Source organism: Malaya genurostris, chromosome 2 (assembly GCF_030247185.1).
Source record: "Malaya genurostris strain Urasoe2022 chromosome 2, Malgen_1.1, whole genome shotgun sequence".
NCBI lineage: Eukaryota > Metazoa > Arthropoda > Insecta > Diptera > Culicidae > Malaya > Malaya genurostris.
In genome coordinates, this window is record NC_080571.1 from 48,156,221 (window position 1) to 48,182,928 (window position 26,708).

A 26,708-nucleotide genomic window follows, 5' to 3' on the forward strand; every position below is an offset into this window, starting at 1 on the left:
TCATTGGAAACATCACATTGGAGGCATTCGACGGGTGCGGAATAATTAGCGATTGTGGATAATGTTTTGTTTTGACGTAAATATGTCATAATTTACTATGGGGCGTCTTTTCAAAAATCGCTGCGTGAGAGAGTGATAAATTCAAAGATAACAATATCATATCTCTCCACGTCATCGCGAATATGATTAGTTGTTTGTGAGAAAACTTTTAGCATTGTGAGATAGTCATAAATTCAAGTTTACTAGGGCAAGGGCTCCCTATTTCATCTCATTTGTAAGGACGTCGCCTCAAAACCCCGATTTAGCCACTAAAATCACAATAACTATTTCATATTACTGCTTCATTCGCCTTGCTCCACGTTAAGAATTGATTCAGATTTCTTGAAAATTTAAGTAATATTCATCAGAACAGCTGAAAACACTTATGATGTGTTCACTGCTCTGCTCCTAATTTCATCTCAATGGATTTTTATCCATCCTATTGTTGGTCCTTTATTCATCATATATATAAGCAATGGCGACAGCAATCAAAACAAAATATTCCACTATTACACTCTCAGGTTCAAAATGTCAGAATTCTTCTTAAGAACGGCCTAATGCCAACTATGAAACAACACACGATATTTTTAGAACCAGTTTGAAATCATTTCAACGTTTAAAATTTTTTCGGTCGTTTCCGTTACCTTTCGCTGTAAATTTAAAATTTTACTGCAAAGTTAATTTGATGAACTTTAAATAAATACAAAAAAGGTATTATTACTATTTAGGCATTAGCCCTTCTTAAATCAAAATGCAGAGCCAGAGATGCCATTTATACAGATTTATCTGTATTGTATAGATTTTTGCGTTCGCATACTGATTTTAATCAAAGTACAGATTTTATACAGATTTCCTAAATTTAATACAGATGTGTACATGTTCATAAAAAGTAAGAAGTAAAAAATTAGACTTTTCTCTCTGAGTATCTATTAGTATTTGATTGCAAAGATTAATCAACGGACAAATCACATGGAAATCTTTGGTGCAGATAATTGATTATGATTATATTAAAATTTTGATCCAATTTGAAGTGATTTATACATTTATATTTTTATTGATAAAAAATATCCTCGTTGAATATTCTAGTGAGTGGGGCAATGACTTACAGATATATAAAGAACTATCTTTTAGCATCATTTTATTAATGAAAACAGATAGAGCAGATATAGACATTATATGCAAAGTAATACATATTTTCTATGAAAATATCTGGCATCTCTGTGCACAGCCGATGAAACACACACACACACACTTCACAGCGTTATGTTGACGGAATGAAACCAGTGCTACTAGATTTGCCACAATGGTTATTTCATTAGTATTTAACATACTTTTTGATGGTAATTTGAAGAAGAAAAACAATTTTTGTTTTGTAACATTATGAGAAGGTTTGGCAACTTTGCGAAAGCAAATGAGATGAAAACAAAGCGCATTCAAGTGAACTAAGTGAAAAATTTTCATCTCATATTCTTGAAAACTTTTATTGCTCGTCGGGTAATTTTTTAAGTTTTAAATCGTTAATTAAACAAGTGGCAAGTGAACATTACTAATTATGAAGTCATCCAGCATTCAATAGTAGTGTAATTGTGCGAAATAGCGATCATGTTTTGAGACGAATCGATTAGTAGATATTCAGAAACATGACGAACTGTAAATCTTGAGACGAAAATGTGTCCTAAATTGAAAAGTGAGTTTATTTTAAATGAAAAAAATGACCACCGAAGAATTTAAAACCATTTCTATCAATGGGAAAGTGTGACAATAGTATTTATAATCATTTTAAAACATTTCACAGTTTGCTTTAGGTAGGTTGTAAAATATTATTCATGTTCAAAGTAATGAGGTGAAGGGATGAGATGGAAATAGGAGCTAAGATGAAATGAGGAGCCGTTACCCTATTATGTTCGGTATATACGAGAGCATCAAAGTGAAAAACTCATGGCGCTTATTTGCTTTTCTGGTACTCGGAAGACGGTTTTGACAGTGAATAGGCTGAGCGTCTTCCCAGTGCACTCCATTTCGGTCGATTCAGATCCTGGTCAAAAATTAAACTCCAGAATCCAGATTCAGAACCCAGCTTCGAAATTCGATTACAGAATCCAATTTGAAAATTCAGGCTCAAAATACAGTTCACGAATAAACATTTTTTTCTGAATTCAGACTTAGTTTCAGAATCCTGGTCCGGAATTCAAATTTAGGTAACACATGGATCAATAAGTCCCGAGACTAAAGCAGAGATGGCGCTCGTAGTAAACCAGTAACCACGTCTTTCCAGAGTACTAACCTTTGCTTGAAACGGGTCAAAATTTTAAGTCGATCCGACCAGAAACAGCTGAGTTATCGAGGTTGGAGTAAAGTCGTTTTGTAGTTTGTTTAAAAAATGGAAAAAACCGAGTTTCGTGTTTTGATAAAACATTGTTTTTTAATGGGTAAAAACACCGTGCAAGCAAAACAATGGATTGAAATATGTTATACGGACTCTTGTCCATCAAAAGCAACGATTTGTCGGTGGTTCGCCGAGTTTAAACGTGGTCGTACCGACACAAATGACGCGGAATGCTCGGGTAGACCTGTGGAAGCCGTTACACCGGAAAATGTGAGTGAAGTGACAAAAATTATAATGAAAGATCGTGAAGTGAAGCTCCGTGAGATTGCTGAGATGACACAGATATCATATGGAAGTGTATTTACTATCCTTCATGAAAAATTGAGCATGAAAAAGGTTTTTTCCAAGTGGGTGCCGCGATTGCTTTCGACGAAACAAAAACACCCTGCCACAAGTCGATGAAAACAATGGCGAAATTGAACGAATTGGGCTTTGATCTGCTTCCCCACCCCCCATACTCGCCAGATTTAGCCCCCAGTGACTACTGACTCTTTGCTGATCTTAAAAAAATGCTCCAGGGAAAAAGATTTGGCTCAAATGAGGAGGTCATCGCTGAAACTAAGGCTTATTTTGAAACGAAAGATAATTTTTTTTTAATCATGGTATTGAAAAATTGGAAAAACGTTGGAACCATTGTATCACCCTAAAAGGTGATTATGTTGATGAATAAAAAAAAAAGTTTGCAAAAAAAATGTAGTTTCCATTGTTAGTCTCGGGACTTATTGATCCATGTGTTACAGATCCTAAAACTAGGATCAAAATTCAGTGTCCGAGTTCAGATCCAAAATTAGGTTCAAAATGTTCAAAATTCGGTTATAAAATTCAATTGCAGTCTAGTTCAGAACTCAGTTCTAAAATTCATGTTTAAACTAAGGCTAAACTAAGAAATCAAATTCAGACTTCAGGAGCAAAATTTAGTTTCAGAATCTAGTTTCAGATTTTAGTTTCGGAATTCAGGTCTAAAATACAATTCTAGATTCCAGGTTCAAAATTCAGCTCCTGAATCCACAATCAAAGATAAAATTGGAAATTCAGTTCCACAATTCTAGTCCAGATTTCAAGTGTATCCCAGAATTCAACTTTCGAATTTATATCCAGAATTCACGTTTAGAATCCAGCTACACATTGCTGCCTTTGAATTCATATTTAAAATCAAAGTTTCTAATTCAGTTCTTAAATCCAGATTCATTTCTAGCTTCTAGCTTCACTTTCAAAATTTAATTTCAGAATTCACTTTCAAAATTTAATTTCAGAATTCAAAAAGCTTCAAATTTTAGCTCGAGAATCAGGCCGGAAGTCTTATTTAGAATCCAGTTACAGAATCAATGTCAATGTATATTTTCCAGAATCCAAGTTCAAAATTCAGTTCCAAAATCCAGATTTTTTTTTGAATTCGAAATCCAGCTCCAGATTTAAGTTTCCCAATCTAGATCCAAAATTCAGTTTCAGAATCCAGAACCAGAATTATATATTTCACCATCCAAATTTACAATTCATCCAGCCTCTGCTTCTGAATGCAGTCTCAAAATTGAGGTTAAAAATACAGGTACAAAATGCAGACTCCAAAATCAGATCCAGAATTCAGTTCTGGAATTTAGGCCCAGAATCCAAGCCTAGAATACAAGTCTAGAATCTAGCTCTACATTGCAGGTGCAGAATCCAGATTCAGAGTTCAGTTCCAGAGTTATGATTCAGAATTTATTTTCTAGAATTCAGGTCCAAAATTTGGTTACAGTTTTTTTTTCAGTTCAAAAGAGTGATTGTTAAGAGGTATAGGATTTGATTTAGAAAAACACGACAAAACACAGAAAAATGATTAAAATTGATGAAAATTGAAGATGATTTCAAGCACTCCACGACTCCAATTTAGATGGCAAGGGATCAGGGTCATTTCGCCGAAAGCCGTTTCGCCGAAAAGGTCATTTTGCCGAAACATGAAATCGTAGTTAGAATTGATTTAAAATAAAGACAAATGAAAGATGATAGCGTTAACGCCCGTTTTGTTGACCTACAATTGTACTTCTTGAATAAAAATTGATTCTTGTACTCTTGAATAAAGATTGATTCATGAACCCCAGAACGGAGTTCCCAAGAAAAGCTACTAAGCATCAAAGCAATTGCATGGGTGTATTTATCAGGCAAATGTATGTGGTATTTTCCGTTTATTAAGTGAAAATGAAAAAATATCTAATGCTACGCCACATCGTTTTGGTTCATGTGCTGTCCGACCTCGCTACCGATCGTTCGGACCTAACTAAAGCAACGAAATCTTGCTTTGAAAAGACCGGACAAACGAGGCGGTTACAGGTTTGCATGCAAGAGGCCGCCGCTTCCGACGGTGGGTCGGCGGCCGACTCAGCTGGCGTCGGCTCGGCGGCTTTGTGCCATCTTGGTTTCGGTTATGTGGCTGCATCACATCATTTATACAGGAGACATAACATACAGGAGACATGACCCTTTCGGCAAAATAACCCTTTCGGCGAAATGACTTTTTCGGCGAAATGACCCTTTCAGCGAAATGACTCTTTCGGCGAAATGATTCTTTCGGTGAAATGACCCTTTCGGCGAAATGACCCGCTCCCATCCATACTAAACAGAGTCTTTTTTTTTTTTGAGAAGCTAGGTAGTAGGTTGGTAGCTCTTGCAATGCTTCTGGCTGGTCTTCGCTTCAGATGCGGCAATTTTACTTGTTGACGTAACCATTCAACCAAAATTAGCTTCGTCGCTGAACACAGTTTTTCGTTAAAATCGTGGGTCTTCCTCCAACTTTGCTAGCGTTCAATCATGATTAAATTATAGACCAAACTAAACAGGTTTGACGATGACACAAGCAGAGCTGTCAACTGTTTTATTCAAAAACCTTGTATTTGGCGGAAAAATCTACCTGTACTATATCTATCTCGAAATCAAACATCGATTTAGTGAGGAAACTGATTTTGCGAGCAAAACAAAAACAAAGGTCGCTCAACCAGGTTTAACCCTATGGAACCAAACATTAAAACTGAAAAGCGGTATTTATCTGTACGAAAATTGTAATATCGGTATTTTGAGAGATCATATCTGTTTTTCTGTATTGAGTCAAAAAATCGGTATAGTTGGCAGCGCTGGACACAAGACACGATTCACGCGTGATCTGTCAAAAATAATGTTGCCGAAAAGATAACAGCAAAATTCGAAACAGTATCCGGGTTTAAAATTCAAGTACTGAACCCAGGTTCTGAATTCAGCTTCGAAATAAAGTTACATAATAAAATTTCACAATTCAGGTCCGGATTTTCGAATCAAATTCAAATTTTTGTTTGATATCCTCAATTTACAATTTACGTTTGTAGTATCCACATTCTGTTCTAGAATCCAGGCTTAAAATTTAGATACAGAATTCAGGTTCAAGATTCAGTTCAGGGGACGGGTATAGCGTGATGGGATAGTCGATGCCTATAACGCAGCCCACCTGGGTTCGATTCCCAACCCGCACATAGGGCCGGAAAACTTTTCTGATCCGAAGAGGCGAATGACCTTAAGGTGTTAATACCTCTATAATTTAAACAAAAAAAAAAGATTCAGGTCCAGAAATTTAGTCTAGAATCCAGCTCCAGATTGCTGGTTCAGAATCCAGAATTGCAGTTTTGGTTCAGAATCTAAATTCAAGAATTCATATTCAGTTCGAGAGTCCAGATTCGGAATAAATTTTTAGAATTTAGATCAAAACTTTACTTGCAGAATCCAAGATCAGAATGCAGGTCCAATATTCAGTTTCTGTATCCTACCTCAAAATTCAGAATTCGAGTGAAGCCCAAAATTCAATTCTCGAATTTTGGCCCAGAATTGAATTTCAGAGTCCAGATTCAGAATTCAGTTCCTGACTCAAAATTTAGGTTCTATAAACTGTTTACCGAGATTTCCGGTAAGTTGATGTTATTTATTTGTTCATTTCGGTAAAATAACCAATTTCTGCACAGAAAGAAATTATGAATTTTACAGGTGACATAATTCTTCAAACGATACAATTCATAACTACTGAGCTTCTCAAATGACACAGTATTCCGTTCGTACAGAAATTTACAAGCTCCGAGTGTAATTTGCACTCGGCTAGCAAGTGAGACTGTATGAATTTATATGCACGATTTGCCAGCCAAGCAGATATGTGCTTCTGTGGCTCAGTCGACTAACTGGTGTGCTTTGTGATCTAATATTTTTCGGTTCAAGTCGCGTTGTGGATGTCGATCTTTTGATTTTTATTCCTTTCGTTTTAAAGCCATGTAATTTCCAAATCACACAATTTTACCATGTTCTTGAATATAAATTTGTGTGAAATATCGCTCCATTTATGTGCATCTGATAAGATGTAAAATCACACGAATTTTTTGAACTGTGTGGTAAACACGGTAATTTACTACACCGAGTATCAGTTATAACATTTTGAATTGCCGAGAAATCGAATATTATAAACCGAATTGTTTGAAAAAAGTCAAAATCTTGGCTGAAATTTCAGTAAAATATCACTTCGCCGTTTGTTTTCGGCATCTTTAGTTTTTAAGTGTGTGGCGAAATTTATTCGGAATCGGTATCACAATCAGTTCTTCTTAAAATTCCAACATAAACTGTCAGCATCGTATATTTCTCTAGTAATGAAATGGCGTAAGTCGCCTAACTTTTACACTAACACATTCATAATATTAGCGAAATATCAATGGCATTTATAATGTCACTGTCAATCGGGTTGTTCGAGCACCCCGAAACGAGCTGTCATAGCTCATTCTGTCATTTTGATAATCTGGGAAGTAGTTGTTGCACTGAAATTCGCCTGAATTCGAAACTCATATTAAATTCCTCTTGGAATTTCGAAGGAATTTTCTTCGCCCATTTGGTTTTGATTCAAAATGCATTTAGAAGAATGTTTCCAAATGTTGGCAGCCACTAAAAAATTGTCACATTCATTCCTGAAGATTATTATTGAATCTACGATTGGACATGCATTGTCTCAATCATAGTCTTAATAAACGAAAAATAAACAAAGAAACAGTAAATAATTGAATACTCATTCGGACAATCGGAAATACAATTAGGTTTTACACGAGCATGACATAACCTCATAAAATGAACTGAATGAACTTTTTTGACAGCCGCCAAAAATCATCATAGGTTCATCGTTTGAATTTAAAAATTGGAAGTCGCCTCACACTAAGCAGATTTATGCAAATATCGCTCCTTGGTGCTGGAAACGCGTATAGGGCAATCTTTTAAGTTCTTTTCACTGTGAAAAACGTTTTTAACAGGCACTTTTTCGTAATTTTTCAATTTTTAATTTGTAGTTGCAAACCTAAATAAACTAACAGTTCGGCAGAAAAGTTCGTATCGTTTAATAGAAACACACATTTTTTGCCAACATTCGTTTTTATTATTCAACATAATTGCCATCAGAGGCGATACAGCGATTATAGCGATCTTCCAACTTTTCGATACCATTTTTGTAGTACGATTTGTCCTTTGCCTCAAAATAGGCCTCAGTTTCAGCGATTACCTCTTCATTGCTTCTAAATTTTTTTCCAGCGAGCATTCTCTTGAGGTCTTAGAACAGGAAAAAGTCACTGGGGGCCAAGTCTGGAGAATACGGTGGATGAGGGAGGGATATAACAGCTCTAAACACTGCTCAGAATCATCAATTCGTTGTTGTTTTTGATCGATTGTGAGCTCACGCGGCACCCATTTTGCACAAAGCTTTCTCATATCCAAATATTCGTGAATAATATGTCCAACACGTTCCTTTCATATCTTTAGGGTGTCAGCTATCTCGATCAACTTCACTTTACGGTCATTGAAAATCATTTTGTGGATTTTTTTCACGTTTTCATCGGTAACAGCCTCTTTTGGACGTCCACTGCGTTCATCGTCTTCGGTGCTCATATGACCAGTACGAAATTTTGCAGAGTCTGGATAACACTCATCAAGCCATTTTTTGGTATCGGCGGCACTTTTTTCTAACAAAAAGTAGTGTTTCATCAACACACGAAATTCCTTTTTTCCATTTTTTTCACAATAACAAAAGTAGTTACACTCAAAATGCAATATCTCACAAACTAATAATCAGACAGCTGTCAAATTTATACACGTATCTTTTGAAGGTTGGTACTAACTGAAAATGGTATGGATTTAATTGTAGTGGCGCCCTCTCATAGAAACGATACGAACTTTTCAGCCGATCTGTTAACGGCAGCTGTCAAAAATGAACTTGATTCATCGGCAGTTCATTTGTGTCGTCATCGTGTAAAACCTAATTTTTCGTATTCATGAACAGCGATGAATTTCTGAAAAACATTGGTTGCTTTGATCGCATCTCTTTTCGACCCGTTGAATCGCGCCACGTTTCCCCCAGGTGTCACAGTCCTTCATTTGGAAATAAGGTTAAAAGCTTTACATCTGTAATTACTCTTTATTGCATCCGAGATGCCGAGAAAAAAAAATCTGAGACTGAGGCGGCGCCACGCCGTTGGTGTAGGCCATCCTTTATAACAAACACCAGTTACCCGATTACTTACATATGAGAGGACGATGATTATGTTGATGATACGATGATAATTCGAAACGGGGTGAGCAGAAGAAGGAGAAAAAAAATATCGTCCTGATCCGGAGCTAAAGCATGTCAGTGAATTACGTAGTTTTTTACACTGAAAAAATGTATCTCCCTCTTGTTAGAACTGAGCTAGGTGCGATGATGAAGCCTGCAGAAAATATGGCGCTTATCGGTCCGTCCAGGGTATCGTTGATTAAATAGAGAATGAGAAATCCTAGATAGTGCAAATGATGACTTTCGGATCGGCCTACTGAGGTAGGCAGCGCAAACCAAGAAGCGATGAGGACGGCGCGGATTTTTATTGCGAAAATAATTATTAGAAGTCTCGCCTCGCACAGTCTGCAAGTAAGAAAGCAGGCCGGATTGATGTTTGTGATCAATTATGTCAAGCGTCATGGTTGCACAGATAATGATGCCTGATGCCAATGTTGTGATAATACTGATATGCAATCAATGGTGTCGTGTTCCGTAAATATGGGGCAATCAGGGCATAGAGCTTCGGAAAGGGTGGGTTGTCCTACTAATGACCAGTGGAATAGTGATGAAAGTGGTGCATTTGAAGGGATTGGCAAACGCGTCACAGGTGCTGAGTGCATTCATTATTTTCTCAGTGATTAGATGACTTGTCTATCCTTTTATGAGCTACCCTTTGGGCCGAAGGTAAGCGCTTCTCGGTAACCTACATTTCACATTAGAATAACTAGGCAACGTTGCCGACTTGAAACTCGGGCAATCCAGAACAACCGAGGCCATCGAGGAAATGGCAGATCCTTCGCCAGAAATGTACTTGACTCGGTCACCGGATGATAGTTGGGTTTGATCGACACACTAAAACATGGCAAAACGGAGAATAATTTCGTTTGAAGGCAGTTCGAATGTTTATCTACACTGCAGTGTATAGCTCATTTCATGCAGCTTTTTCGAAATTCACATTCATTATGCACCCAAATAACTAGGTGTTCTTAAAAATAACTTAATTTAATTTAAGAAAAATGGTATCGATTTAACCGCAAGACAATTATTCAAAATTATCGAGCATTTGCTTGGAAATTGCACATATTGACAACGTTGAGTGACCTCTACCTTCGATCACGAACTGCTTAGAACCAAAGCAAAGCAAAGCAAAGCAAAGCAAAGCAAAGCAAAGCAAAGCAAAGCAAAGCAAAGCAAAGCAAAGCAAAGCAAAGCAAAGCAAAGCAAAGCAAAGCAAAGCAAAGCAAAGCAAAGCAAAGCAAAGCAAAGCAAAGCAAAGCAAAGCAAAGCAAAGCAAAGCAAAGCAAAGCAAAGCAAAGCAAAGCAAAGCAAAGCAAAGCAAAGCAAAGCAAAGCAAAGCAAAGCAAAGCAAAGCAAAGCAAAGCAAAGCAAAGCAAAGCAAAGCAAAGCAAAGCAAAGCAAAGCAAAGCAAAGCAAAGCAAAGCAAAGCAAAGCAAAGCAAAGCAAAGCAAAGCAAAGCAAAGCAAAGCAAAGCAAAGCAAAGCAAAGCAAAGCAAAGCAAAGCAAAGCAAAGCAAAGCAAAGCAAAGCAAAGCAAAGCAAAGCAAAGCAAAGCAAAGCAAAGCAAAGCAAAGCAAAGCAAAGCAAAGCAAAGCAAAGCAAAGCAAAGCAAAGCAAAGCAAAGCAAAGCAAAGCAAAGCAAAGCAAAGCAAAGCAAAGCAAAGCAAAGCAAAGCAAAGCAAAGCAAAGCAAAGCAAAGCAAAGCAAAGCAAAGCAAAGCAAAGCAAATTTTTAGTATAACAATTCACCTTCAATTCTCAACGTATAGAATATTACTATTATCCTATTGACATTGAAAGGATATTTTTACGTTGACCCGAAAACCCGAGTCAAACGTGATAAATTAACTATTCAGTTAAACAGCATGATTTAAAAAAAATCCAATGCCAATTCCAATGACTAAGGAGTGTATCTAAAATAAGCTATCCACATACATTTGTGTTGTACGGATGTATTTGTGATGGTTTTTTTATGCTCAGATCACAGCACGCTGTGCGTTTGGCTATCAGCATTCGTTTGTTTACTTGTTTGTGCAGTTTCAAAATGTCGTGTATTGAAAAGGAAGTGAAAATTAAGGTTCTGGACACATGGCTAAGTGAGAAGGGGTTTACTATGCGAAAATTGGCGAAGCGGTTCAGAATACATCATACCAGTGTTAAAGCCATCATTAATAAGTTTGGGGAACAGTATTCGTTGGTTGAGCTATCAGGAAGAAGCAGAAAATCCGGTTCTTCCAACCCGAAACTGGACCAGAAAGTGGTATCTCTAATCATGAAGAACAAATCAATGTCAATACGTGATTTGGACAAGAAAGCAAGAACGAGTGTCGGAATGATCCAGCGTATCAAGAGGCGAAATCACCTGAAGACCTACAAGAAGCAGAAAATCTCGAAACAAAGTGTAGAACAGATGAAGCGAGCAGCAACAAAGGCCCGGAAATTGTATTCGCGTCTTTTGCTGTGTCCGGATGGGATCAGGGTCATTTCGCCGAAAGCCGTTTCGCCGAAAGCCATTTCGCCGAATGGGTCACTTCGCCGAATGTCATTTCGCCGAATGCCATTTCGCCGAATGCCATTTCGCCGAAAGCCATTTCGCCGAAAGGGTCATTTCGCCGAATCCTGAAAACGTCTTGAAATCGTAATTAGAATTGATTTAAATTAAAGACAAACGAAAGATGATAGCTTTAACGCCCGTTTTGTTGACCTACCATTGTAGTTTCCAAGAAAACTTGTTGACTATTAGCTACTAAGCATCAAAGCAATTGCATAGGTTAAGTAAAAATGAAAAAAAATCTAATGTGGCTACGCCACTTCGTTTTGGTTCATGTGCTGTCCGACCTCGCTACCGCTCGTTCGGACCTAACTAAAGCAAAGAAACCTAGCTTTGAGTAGACCGGGCAAACGAGGCGGTTACAGGTTTGTATGCAAGAGGCCGCAGCTTCCGACGGCGGGTCGGCGGCCGACTCAGCTGGCGTCGGCTCGGCGGCTTTGTGCCGCCGAGCCATCTTGGCTTCGGTTATGTGGCTGCGCCACATCAGTTATACAGGAGACATAACATGCATGAGATGTGACCCTTTCGGCGAAATGACCCTTTCGGTGAAATGACCCTTTCGGCGAAATGACCTATTCGGCGAAACGACTTTCGGCGAAATGACCTATTCGGCGAAATAGCATTCGGCGAAACGACTTTCGGCGAAATAGCTGCCGGCGATATGACCCGCTTATGTAAAGGAGGATTCAAAAACCCTTCTAGGTCCACAATACTCTACTGTCGTCGTTGGGAAGGATGTGAGCAATGCGGACAGGTCGATGCACTGGTATGGCAAGCAATATGTTCCTGTGGTTTGAAGTCAACCATTTTTACACTACCGGAACTATAAATGCAGAAATCTATGGATCTAAGTGTCTCCAGAAGAGATTGCTGCCTTCATATGAGAAGCATAGTACACCTCCATTGTTTTGGCCGGATTTAGCGTCGGCTCACTATGCCAAAACCAATCTTAATTGGCTTGCGGAAAAGGGTACAAATTTTGTAGAGAAAAATATCAATCCACCCAATTGTCCTCAGCTTCGACCTATCGAACGTTACTGGGCAATCGTAAAGAGGGTCTTCAAGAAGACTGGTAAGGCAGCAGTCCTAAAAGTTTCGGAATTACCGTGAAAAACAGAGAAAATATTAGATGTTTTTCGCTTGTTTTCAGAATAACGGTACATCTGCAAAGGGTAAATTTCAAGTGAACGACGTTTCTCGGGCTATCAAGTCTGTAATGTTGGAAAACGAATCCCCAAGAGCTGCTGCAGGGTGGAACAATGTGAAAGCAGGATTTCTTGCTACGGGGATTTGTCCAAATAGTCCTGATATTTTCACGAATTCTGACTTTATCCAAGTTGTGTATAGTGGAGAAACTGCGAACTGCTACAGAATAGGATTCGCAACACTGTACTGCCTTGATCAAAAAGTTCCCGGAATTTATTCAGAAAATTAAAAATACAAGATTATTCATCAAAATTGATATTGTCCCCTTCTAAGTACTCTCCATCGACTGCAACATACTTATGCCAGCGCTTGATCAAATTCTCGAAACATTTTTTATATTCCATTTTCGGAATGACCATCAGAGCCATCTGCGATTTACCCATAATCTCACGGAGTTCCCGGGAGCGGTTTCTTGAGTCGACCGAATAAAAAAAAATCTCGGGGAGCCAAATCAGGTAAATTCGGTGGTTGCTGAATGGTATTCGTTTCGTTTTTAGCCAAATGTTCACGGATACCGATGGTATTGCGTTAACGTGGTGCGAAATCCACGAGTTGTTTTCCCACAAATCTGGTCTTTTTTGGCGAATTACTTCACGCAAACGTCTCATAACGCCCAAATAAAACTCCTAATAATCAATTTGCGGTCATCCATTCTTTGATTTTTTTGATGTTATCGTCGGTTTTCGAAGTCGATGGCCTACCGCTTCTCTCATCATCATTCACTGACTCTCGGCTACTTCTGAAACGTTCGTGCCACTAATAAACGACTATTTTATTCAATTCAATTCCATTTTGAAAATTGTAGAAAATCGAGGACACGCACAATCGCGGTTTTTTTTTCTTCAGTAACCTTAAAATTCTAACTGATAGTCTATTCAAACTGATTGATGTTCCATTAAAATAACAATGAATATTTCCATGTTTGTCATTTGAAATTATTTAAGTACATATTACGTTCAGAATCAATAGTGGCCCAATCTAGACTACTTTTTTACTTTTTCGTTTTGTTAATAACTTTTTTATATAATGCGCAGCAACTCACCCTAATTAGAAGTTGCTTATGGCGGACCAAACTTTTAATTAGGACACCAATATTGAGAATATGCCAATATAAACAAAAGATACAGGGCAAATTCAAAAAGTGGACCAACCTAGACGACATTCCCCTATAGACTATAAAAAAATTTTAACCAACGAACGAAAACACTAACTTCGCCTATTTTTTATACGTTTTCGTTCAACTCAGTGGTTCAAAAGTTATGAATTAAAAAGAAGGTTCGTTTTTGAGTAAATCGAGAAAAATAGATTTTTGGAACCACCCCAAAAAAAGTTGATTTTCACAGTGATTGCATAGACTTTCTATATGAAAAAGGCAAAAACGGGGCTAATATTTTTCGATAGAGAACGATTGTACCAAATATTAAAATTTCTGAGAGATCGCATATCTTTTTTTCATGGAATTGATGTTTATTTATGACTATATTATAATTTTTGCCTTTTTCATATGTAAAGGCTATGCAATCACTGTGAAAACCGACTTTTTAACCGAGACCATTTTGTCATATACCATTCGACCCAGCTCGACGAACTGAACAACTGTCTGTGTGTGTATGTATCATAAATATGCACTCCCTTTTGCGGAGAAGGCTGAACCTATTTTTACAAACTAAGATTCAAATGACAGATCGCATGGTTTCATAGTCTGTTATTGAATTTCATTTGGATCCGACATCCTGTTTCGGAGTTACATGGTAATAGGTTAAAATTAGAGAAAACATGTGCACTAAATTTTCTCGGAAACGACTTAATCGATTTTTAACAAACTAAGATTCAAATGAAAGGTCTTATAGTTTCTTAAAATTTTTAGTACATTTCATTAGCATCCGACATTCCGTTTCGGAACTAAAGCGTGATAAGTGGAAATAGTCAATTTCATGAGTGTTTTTTCACGAACGATGATCATAAACAGGCACAAATCCCATAAAACTGTCTGATAAATTCTTCTAGTTGGCAGAACTTGTTAGTTTTGGGCATAAAAATTTAATTCAGCACTGCTGGTCTCCCCTTTTCCTGTTTTGGAAGCACCGAAAGTAGTGAAGAAAAACTTCAAAAATAGAACTCACTTCGATTTCCCAGTGATGCTTGAACCGATTTTCACTTATGAATTAAAGCTCATATTGTCTTTAAAACTGCTGTGAAATTTCATCCGGATCCGACTTCCGGTTCCGCAGTTACAGGGCGATGAGTGTCAAAGTTTTCAAACCACCATATAGAATGACAATATGTACAAAACTATATAGAAAACGAAACGGTTTCGGATGTCTGCTACTGGGGTGTGATATTGGTAAAAGACGGTGCTGCGGTTGATCATATCAGTTTCTGAAGTATTGGGAATAGTGTTAAAAAACTGCAAAAAGGATCTCACTCACTTTTCTTCAAAGTAGATGCTCATTCGAGATGAGGTCAACATCAGTATTCTCTAACATGCAGACATCGATCTAGTTGGAACGTTTCAGAATTTCAATTACTTTCGATCAGTACAAGAGTAGTCACTCGCTGGTGGTCTTCGATGCAAATGTTAATATCAAAATTCCGAAAAGAAGTCTTATAGAACTCCACGAAACTTGATTTTTCACTTGGGATCCTAACTGACAGATTCTCAAGTGACAGTTGGTGCAAAACTAACAACAATTTAATTGATCTCTTATCAGTGGCCAGGTGAAACAGAAAATAATTGTTATACAACTCCATTGTAGCAGCCCATCAAAGCACATATTGTTCCTGAAGTTTACTGAAATCAATCATCACACTCCCGTGCCATCCAGCACAATCGGTAAACAAACGCGCCCCTGCAGTGTAGCGCCATTCCATTGAACCCTTTTCACGGGCCGTCATCATCGGAACGCACCGTAGTATATTTAAACGTGAAAAGTACCGGTAAACAAACCTCCCACAGGAACCAACACGTTCATCGGTTTTCATCGTGATCGTGGCCCGTTGGGTGGTGGGTGGGTTGGAGGGGCCTCACAACAAACAAATAACGTTTCTTTTCAGCCCCTTTTGTACGTTCCGCTCGCGTACTGAGATTCAGATGCTGTTGTTTTGATTAGTTGCCTTGCACTTGCCAATCCTCACCTTACCACGCGTTTAATGTTCTCGGTGTAAACAACAACCTTTCTGGCCACCACCAATCGAGCAGCAGCTGAAAATGTATCACACATCGGGAAATCTTTTCCTTCTATACATATGCACATTGTATGTATATTTATGCCATTCTCACAAACATAGCCGGCCTGTTTTTGATACCCTCAATGGTAATGGTACAGTAATAACAATAATAATCTCGCGTACTTTTTATGGATCCTCCGGGCGGTCCCGTGAATAAAGGAATCGTCTGTGAATGATGTTATGAATTGTAATATTTAGCAAGCGTATGGTGCCTCGAAGTAACCGTCATTCACGGATGTACCCTTTGCCGAGGAGGCTTGTACGGGATGATGCTCTATTTTATTTGCCGTTAATAGCTGCAATGTACATTTATTGACAGAAATAAAACCAATCCCAGCGAACATATTGATTGGAAGATCACACTAAAATAGAATTGGTGTGTTGATGGCCGGAAATCAGAGTGAATGCGGAACAATTCAGTACATTTTTTTTTTGTATGAAAAGAGTTCCAGGAAAACAGTTTTCGAAATAATATGAAGCTCTAAGAATCCTAATAGCATTTGACAAAGTGAAATTGTAGCGATTCGTTTTTTGGATGGTTCATACATTATTTTAAGATAGCAGACTCTTCAGTGCTTGGCGATGATAAATCTCGTTTTCAAATACTAGGGTCAAGGCTATAGCAATTGGGTTTTTGCTTGACTGCAACAGTGGATTGTATTTTCTTCAACTGAGATGTGATGCTCACAACATAGCTGAGACTCAACAAGGAATCATACCTAAGCGTCCACAAATCTAGTATAAATAAACCGGAAATTAACCGATCATTTTTGAAATGGACTTCATTTACCTTTATGATCAAAAAAGAACCGGAATTTTCATTTTAAAATTCCCGCGCTTGTCCAATCGGTAAACTTTTATTCTCTCAACGTTGGCAACACTTTTATACACATTCTGTCAAATTTTGACGCATATCGTACGATTAGTTTTTGTTTGGCGTCTATACAAAGAAGTTGAAAATTTTTCGTGTGGCAATTTTTATAATGGATGAAAATTTAGAACAACGTGCCTGCATCAAATTTTGTGTTGCAAATGGATTTAAGTGTTCCGAAACGTTGAAAATGTTAGAACAGGCCTTTGGTGAATCGTGTCTAGGAAAAACACAGGCATACGAGTGGTATAAACGCTTCAAAGGTGGTCGTACAAGCTTGGATCATGATGAGATCCCTGGCCGCCCAACAACATCTGTTACTGAAAAAAACATTGAATCGGCGAAGCAAAATCGTTCTGTACCGATTAGAGAGATTGCTGTGTTGTTGGGCATCTCTTATGGAGCAGCCGAACACATTTTAACTCATGCTTTGGGTTTGAAACGCGTCGCTTCTCGGCTGGTGCCAAAAAAGCTGAATTTCACGATAATGCGCCGGCTCACACAGCGTTGGTTGTGTCGCAGTTTTTGGCTAAAAACTCAACCAATATCATCAACCAAGCACCGTACTCTCCAGATATGGCCTCGTGTGACTTTTTCCTCTTCCCCAGACTCAAATTGCCATTGCGGGGAACGCGTTTTGAGACCATAGAGACCATAAAAGAGAATTCGCTGCGTGAACTAAAGGCCATACCTTCGGCGGCCTACAAAACTTGTATGGAAAATTGGATCATGCGTTGGCATGCATGTATTGCCGCAGGAGGAGAGTACTTTGAAATTTCGGTTCTTTGTTGATCATAAGGTATATCTTACTGGCTTCTCGTTTGTAAAAAACCTTCGGGATTCTAATTTCAAGTAACATGTTAAAAAAAATTTAGGATTTATTTTCTGCGTTACCAAAGGTTTCTTTTGAGAGCACAGTTTTGTTTCTTAATGCGTTCTACACTTGAATGTGCTGTCTGCACAGTTCGGAAAAATCTTGTGATTTTACATCTCATAATATGCACATAAATGGAGCATCGTGTTTCACACAAATTGATATTGAAAAACATGTAAAATTGTGTGATTAGAAAATTACATGGCTTGAAATCGAACGAAATAAAAAAAAAATTGATAGCAACAGCGCGACTTGAACCAGGAACCATCAGATTACAAAGCACGTCAGTTAATCGACTGAGTCACAGAAGCACATATCTGCGTAATCTGCTTAATGATTGATACATATAAATCCATAAAGCGGCAATTGGTAGTCGACTGCAAATTACACTAGGAGTCTGTAAAATTCTGCACGAGAAGAAAACTGCGCCTTTTGACAAGCTAAGTTGTTATTGATCGTATCGTTTGTGGAATTATGTCACCTGTAAAATTTATAATTTTTTTCTGTGTGGTCACTTCATTACAGAAAACAGTATCCTACGCATACATATTTGTCCGACTCACTCTCCATTGGTTTCTTTTGAGATACCTTCTGAGTTACCCTAATCGATACAATTAGACTGATCTTGATTTGTTATTAGTTCGATGCTACACACTTAGAAAAAAAACATGTAAATTTACGTCTTTATAGATGCACATTAAAGGAGCGTCATAATTCACTTAAATTGACTATTCAAAGCATGTAAAGATAAGCCATATCAGTTAATTAAGCTGAAGATCATTAAAGAAATTACGGCATGCTATAATTTACGTCAAGCGAAAATTTCATTTTTTCTAAGAGTGTATGTTTGCAAGGTGACTTTTGTGGTAGATCTACTTTAATCACGAATCGATTGCTCTTAATTTGTGCAATTGTTACATTTATAGACATTCGTCGTAATTTTCGAACCTATTCGTTTCTTCGTATTCAATTTTGCTAGGTTTAATTATGGATATAACGAGTCCTTTGTACCGCATATTCAGTACATTCGATTCACGTAATGTTATCAAAAAATTCATTTAATGCTTAGATTGCTGTCCAATTAGTCCAAAATGTTACTGGGGGACGGGTATAGCGTGATGGATAAGTCGATACCATTCACGCAGCCCACTTGGGTTCGATTCCCAACCCAGCACATGGGGTTAGAAAGTTTGTCTGTCCCGAAGAGGTGAATGACCTTAAGGTTAAAGCCTCTATAATCTAAACCAAAAAAAGTTTCATGTTACTCTAATTAGACTAATTGGTCCAATTAGAACCACTAGATTTAGGAAAATGGGTGATTGTACTCAGCAGGAAGGAAAATATAAGAAGGTTTTATGCCTGTTGGAGAACAATTCCTCAGTGTATAAAACCTGTTTTAATCCACCTAGTGGTGTAATGATGCTTTTCTCATATCAATCATACTATCATATATAATACTGTGGTATTCTTCAAAATAATTTTCTTCGATTCTTGAAAGAATAACCGAAATCGGTCTGTTTGACCGTCTACTGATTAAAACTATCAACGGAAAAGATTTGAGGTCGAAATAGAATTTTTTTATGGTTTTTCCCCATTTTCAGTGATGGTATACAATTTTAAACATACTTTACCCTATATTTCCGGATCCGGAAGTCGGATCCGCATGAAATTCAGGAATTACGCATGGGACCACAGGACCTTTCATTTGAACCTAAGTTTGTGAAAATCGGTCGCGCCATCTATGAGAAAAGTTAGAAAACATATTTTCTTTTTTTTGCACATTTTACCCCATAGCTCCCGAACCGGAAGTCAGATCCAAATAATATTCAGGATTTTTTTATGGGACCTCAAGACCTTTCATTTGAATCTAAGTTTGTGAAAATCGGTTCAGCCATTTCTGAGAAAAGTTAGTGCACTTATTTTCACAATTTTTTGATCATTGCACACATTACCCCATAATTCCGGAACCGGAAGTCGGATCCAAATAATATCCAGGAATTTTGTATGGGACCACAAGACCTTTCATTTGAATCTAAGTTTGTGAAAATCGGTTCAGCCATCTCCGCAAAAAAATTAGTGCAAAAAAACGTTACATACACAAATACGCACATACACACACATACACACACAGACATTTTGCGTACTCGACGAACTGAGTCGAATGGTATATGACACTCGGCCCTCCGGGCCTCGGTTCAAAAGTCGGTTTTCACAGCGATTGCATAACCTTTCTATATGAGAAAGGCAAAAAGCACATTTTGTCAGAAATCAAAATTCTCTCAGTCTAAAATGTTTTCGGGAAATCGAAATAAGTTACCATCGACACTGGATAAAAAGTTCAGTTTGGACAAGAAATAGTTATCTTGGGAATAAAATTTTATCAAATTCAAAAAAATTTTTTTGGTAAATCTATTTTAAATTTTCATTGTCATTTTTTTTCAGTGTAGGACTCAAAAGATTTTTCCTTAGCATTTTTCTCGATAATTTGACTGATTTTGTAAAAATCACTAGAACAACACTTTTTCTGTAGGATTTGTCGTTTTTCCACAATAACTATTTACAAAAAAAAGATAGGTTAAAACCGTTTGACTCTTTTCGAAAGACAGTCTTGATAAATTTTGGAAAAACGAAGTTTGCATACTTCGGTGGCTGAGAGAGTGCTGCACACATTTGTTCGAGTTGGCGCGAAATTGGTCTAAACATTTAAAATAATAATCCTTTTAAACTACTACGTGATTTTGTTGTATGTCTTTTGTGGACCACTGATACTCGAAAATATTTCTTGTATCGCAATTTTCCAGTTCGCTTTTATACCTCATTAGAGATAGTTGACATAGTATACCGTTTACTGCTTGGCCGACAGAAACATAGAACAGTGTACTATAGTGTACTGAACAAACAGACGATTCGAGTTGAGAAAATTTTACGAATAAAGAGCAGTGGATATTGCCCGACTAAGGACAATTGTTATTGACTTCAAATTGAGTCGTTTTCGAATACGAATGCACATCGGCCTTCAAAAAATATTGAGATACAACTGAACAAAATTAATATTTCCATATACATCCAATTCGCAGCTGTGAATGAGACAATTTAATTTGCAGATGATAACAATAATATACATAAAAAAATTATACTGGTGTGTATCGAGAAGACTCTGCAACAGAAATGGGTGCGCATGATGTTCCTCTAGAGAAAATTATACGGCAAAAAGGTTTGTCTTAACAAGAAGAAGTTTTCTCTATCGAGAGGTAATGGTGGAAGAATTATTGCCCAGTGTTCTGAATGATATGAGTTTCGTACGCTTGCGCTTAGTGAAACCAATCCCTTCTTATGTGACATTAAAACATGACGGAAAGCGGCCATGTCACCTACGAAAATCAGCAAGCCACGTGTCAAATATTTAGAGAAAATTCGGCGAGAAAATGGACAACCCCAATTGTATTTTTTATAAAATAGTCACTTTCATTGCTAAAGCTGTCGATTTAAGTTTTACGGGTATAGGGACCGATTTGACTCTAGACTACACTTTAAAATGGGCAAAACTTTTACTTACACAAAAATGATGCCCAAGCAGAATCGTAAGAAGTCAATTGGGCATTTCTACAAGGGAAAAATGTTTCTTCAAAATTTTTAAAGCTAATCGGCAGAATAGAATAAAAAAATTCATCTCGGCAAGTCAAAAAAGACATTGCACTCCGTTGCAAAACAAAAAGTGTTCTGTAAATAGCCGAAACTTTACGTCTGCTTAGCGGTTCAAATTGAACTGTCGAGTTTAGCACTAAGCAGTTCAATTTGAACTGCTCTGCACTGATGAGTCAAAGACGAAACGTAAAAATAATAAAAACGGTTATGTGCCCTAGCACAAAATTTGGCTAACCCCTAAATGACATCTCTAATGTTTTTGCTTTTCTCTTATAGGCAGGCTAGGCAATCACTGTGAAAATCGACTTTTGAACGGACGACTTTTTATAAACTACGATGCAAATAAAAGTTCTTGAAATTCTCTGAAAAGTATCCGAATCCGACCTCCGGTTTCGGTATTACAGCGCGATAAATGAAAAGTTTTCATTTTTTCATGAGTACACACTTAAAAAAAACCCTGTGATTTTACATCTTATTAGATGCACATAAATGGAACGTCGGAGCTCTCGCAAATTTACGTGGAAGAACATTTAATATTGTGTCTAAAACTCCATACATGAAATTTATTGAAATAAAAAAAAAGAATACTGAGAGCAACCGCCACGACTTGAACCGAGAATCATTGGATCGCAAGTACGTCTGTTAATCGACCGAGTCACAGAAGCATACATCTGCTTGGCTGGTAAAAGGTGCATTTAAATTCATACAGTCGCACCTGCTAGCAGAACGCAAGTTACAGTCGAAAATAGTAAAATTCAAGCTCATCTAACATTAAGTCATTACAAATGAGATTTTCCGTCATTTGACAAATTAGGTCTTTATGAATTACATCGTATGAGGGGTTAAGTCACCTGTAAAATTCAATTTTTTTTGGTGTGTATTTTTTCACAAGTGATGGCGAAACGCGGTGCAAATTTGCATAGAACTTACTGATGAGTTTATCTAGTTGGCAGATCTTGTTAGTTTGTAGATTTATTAATTTACTTTGGGACTACTAGTCTCCGGTTTCCTGTTTCGAAAGCACCGGCAATTGTGAATAAAAGCTGAAAAAACGGAACTCTCTTCGATTTTTCAGCAACGGTTAAACCAATTTTCACAAATCATAACTCAAATTAACTTTCGGTTCCGAAATTATATGGCGATGAGTGTCAAAACTTTCAAACTGGCATGCAAAATGATACAAAAACCGGTACGCATCGATACGTGCTGGTACGGAAGAAAAAAATACCATCGCCTAGAACACAGTTTGGTTCAATTTTGTGCATAGCGTGCAGGGTTGACATATTTAAATCGAGGTATACTTGACATAATTGTTTACAAATTGAAACGGGTTTGGTAGTTTATATCCAACGATAGTTTTTGTTTTATACAAGTGTGAAAACAATAAATTTTGACAAAATCTTCTAGTGATGTTTTTGGAAATATAAATAATATGAGAAAGGTATCATGCCACCACTAGGTGGATTAAAAAGGTGTTGGTAATATTTTTGTTTTCAACTAGTTGTAAAACTGGTGGTGTGATATTGTCTTTCTCTAAACTTTATAGAGTCAATAGTCTAGAGATACTTTTTGATACGAATTTGTGCAAATTTTTGCACAAATTAGATTCCATTTTCTCGAATAGTTCGAAAAGCATGCTTCAGTGCTTACGTCACTTATACAATCGTATTTTTGAAAACGGAAATGTCAAATTTGAACAGTATCTAAAGGGGAAAACAGATTGAAATGACAGGTGAATTCAACTATGTAATGAAAACCGCAAAAATGTTACTGCAGAGACGGGACTCGAACCCGTAGCTAGCTCCTAACCGGAGAAATTGTTTTGCCGATTGAAGTACCCTGTATATCAAAACACATGAAAAAAAAGCCTAATTGACTAGAAGAACCAAGCATGCTTCGCTTTACTTGATCATCACAGCATTCTATTATAGTCCTACATCTATGGAAACACAGCCAACAGAAAACAAACGCGTCACAAGTCTATCCTCGCTATTCTGCTTTGCCGAAAAAACCAAAGAGTTGTTTTTCATTCTAATCGCCCTTATTCTCAATAACGACGTATCGTTTTTTTGATCGTATTTCATTCGTATTCCCAATACCGCTAGCAAAATCAAAGGTAGCTAAGATTCGATCGAACCACATTCGATCGAATAATCAATACGTCGTTATTCAGAATAAGGGTGAATATCTTCTGTTAAGGTTTAGAAAAAAATCGTTTCTTTTCTTGGTGTGATTTTTTAGAGTGCGCTATTGATTTCCTCCATTTATGTACATGTATTTGTATTTGGTACAAATCTGAAGAAAGTTCATACACAAGTTCATTCACCCGTTTGAAAAATTAGTGCACCGAAACCTTCATTTACGAACTAAACGGGGATTCGTAAAACGAGGTAGTTCGTGAAAAAAGTTTACGTTATTTGGGATTTAATTCGTAAAAAAAGTTTTGTGTAATGAATTTGGAAACCGCGCATTATATGGCTATTTTCGGAACGGATGTGAAGAGTAAGTGCAAGAAAATGACGTTTGGGCTCGTTTCAAAATCCCAGATGGCAACTTCCGGTTTATTGATATTCCTTGAAAACTCTTACAATATGGGTATTTTGGGAACGGGTTTGATGAGTAGATGTCGAAAAACGATGTTTGAGGTGATTCTGAATTTCGAGATGGCGACTTCCGGTTTCTTGATCTTCCTTTAAATCCCTTACAACATGAGTATTTTCGGAACAGGATTGATAGGTAGCGGAAAAAGCTGTGGTGGTTTTGAAATTCAAGATGGCGATTTCCGGTTTTTCGATATTCCTTTAAATCCCTTACAAATTGGGTGTTTTCTAAAAGAATTGATGAAAAGGTGCTGGAAAACAATGTTTAGGGTCGTTTCAAAATCCAAGATGGCGACTTCCATATCATCTATATTCCTTGAAATCCTTCACAGTATGGGTATTTTCGGAAAGGATTTGATGTGGTGCCATAAAAACGACGTTTGTGGTCGTTCCTTCCCGTTCTAAAAATATCCACATTGTAAGGGTTTTCAAGGAATATCCATAAACCGGAAGTCGCCATCTTGAAATTCAGAACCACCTCAAACATCGTTTTCCAACATGTACTCATCAAACCCATTCCCAAATTTCCCATATTGTAGTAATTTCGTTGGAATGCAAATGAGCCGGAAATGATTTTCCTTGTATGCAAAAATCTTTTTTTACGAAGTAGGTTCGTAAAAAAGTTTACGTTATTTGGGATATTGTTCGTAAAAGGAGGTAACGTAAAAAAAGTTTACGTAAACGAGGGTTTGGGTGTATTAAGCCATCCCCATTGGTAAAGTTAGTGTTGAAATATCCCTTCCCGACCGTATAATATAAATGGTTTGCTGTGCTGAAGACGTGTGGCATAAGCCATGGTATTACATTTATTTTGTGGAATTGGACCTTCTGTTTCAACAGACTACGCAGCCGATTCTAAGCGTACAGAACCATTACATGGCTAGTGCAACCGACGTCAAGAATCCTTCCAGGTCGGGGCTCGAACATACGACAACTGGTTTGTAAGACCAATGCCTTACGCATTGAACCGCCAAACCGGGACGTGTGGTAAGTTTCGTACAAATAGGAGTGTGAGAGGTCTGTTGACTTACTTCACGATTCTGAAATTGCTCCAGGCTGGATATATTCTTTTCTTCTCACAATAGAAAATCTATATTCAGTCTATGAATATCTTTTCTGCTAAATTACTGAAACCAAAAAAAATGTCCTCTATGTAGATTCCGTCAAATTGAACCATAGAAATCGCACTTTAGCACAACGGACTGGATATCAGCTTGACATCAATATAAAGACTCCCCACAGTGTACGCCACCCCTTCATATGCTCTAATCAGTGCAAGTTCAGTAACAGCAAGGAACTGAACCGAACTGAAGCGTGTCAAGTCGCAGCACAAGTAGAGGAAAAAAACCTTAGCCACAAACACACACGCTGGGGAGAATCGTGTTTCGCTGCAATTATGAAATAATTATCTCTTATCTCGACCGCTTCTGTCCATTTCCCCTTCATCCATCATCATCATCATCCCACATGTACTTACTCTCGATTTCTTGGATTTGTTTGCCTTGGACTTCTTCTTGCGCTGCGGAATTTTGCCGGCAAACTCCTGCAGCTGTTCACGACCTGCCATGTAGTCCAGATGGGGTGGAATGAACCCTGGGTTTGCCACTGCCATTAGGCCCATTGTTCCGCTGCCGCTATTGCAACCGTTGCCGCCACCAATGCCACTGCCGCTGCTGCTGCTGCCATCGTGTGCCGGAAGGCCTAAACAGTGCGAACTGCATCCGGCACCGGATGAAGGCTGCGACGAGTCCGACTCGCTCGATTCGTCTCCCTCGTCGTTCCAGGAGGAGGAAGAGGCTGCCGCCGTCGAGGCCGGACTGGTGCTGCTGCCAGTTCCCGAGAAGCTCGTCGGAAATTGGTGGCTGTAATGAGAGAGAGAAAGGGAATAAAGAGGCTCTATTGTTACTTACTAATTTTATCACGGGAACGCATTTAGAGATACCGAAAAAAAAGATAAACCCAATTGAGGTACTGATTTTGAATTGGATGTCCGATCTGGGGGAATTATGTTCTTGCAAGGATTGAATTCTACATTTACAATGGAATACAATGCAAATGATGGTGATTTTAATTTAACAATTCGCTATTCTTTCGTGTTTTGAACAAGAGTGTTTTCGTTGACATCTGTTACAAGAAAGCAACAGAAATAAGATGAATGTTATACAACAAATTAAATCAAATCCAGTTGTAAGTTCCAATTAGCATCTGAATTATTCCTTGGAAAGAATGGTGAAACTTCTGTTTCCATAATTCAATGCATGCCTTTGTAGTTTACGTTAATGATAATGGCAAATTTACTCCTTTGAATGATGTGTTAATTTATTTTGTGGTAGTTCATATTTATTTCATAAAATAATTCCAGCAATGGGTAACAAGTCTCCAATTTGGAAGACTTTGTGCACATGTTTTCAGTATGGCAGATTTTTTGTTTTGCGTGGATAGAGAGACCAATTTGATTCAAGACTACTTTTTAAAAGAGACAAATGTACTTTTGCGTGGACCATCTTCGAATTGATGTAGTTCGGAAGTGTAATTTCGAAATAAGAGCGATGTTCAAGAATAATTTTTCAAATATTAACAACGAAACTCTTACACGTTGATCAATAGGTACCTGGTCCGTCAGACAGATGGCATCAAGCGCTTTTTCAATTTAATTTATTTTTAAAAATCTGTCTTGAGCCGAAACACTCTCCATCAGTGCCAAAATTATTAATTTGCCAAACTGAAGACGTGTACAATGTTTCA

At 37.6% G+C, this 26,708-nt stretch overlaps 1 protein-coding gene across 1 annotated transcript in view; it reads right to left on the reverse strand.

The window, feature by feature from the left end:
- The window catches only part of LOC131432826 (mucin-19-like), a 219,383-nt gene that overhangs the window by 4,660 nt on the left and 188,015 nt on the right, over nucleotides 1–26,708 (reverse strand). Inside the window, exon 3 of the mRNA XM_058599365.1 lies at nucleotides 25,441–25,825. Coding sequence (XP_058455348.1) covers nucleotides 25,441–25,825 — 385 coding nt within the window. The remainder of the gene's footprint in view (nucleotides 1–25,440; nucleotides 25,826–26,708) is intronic.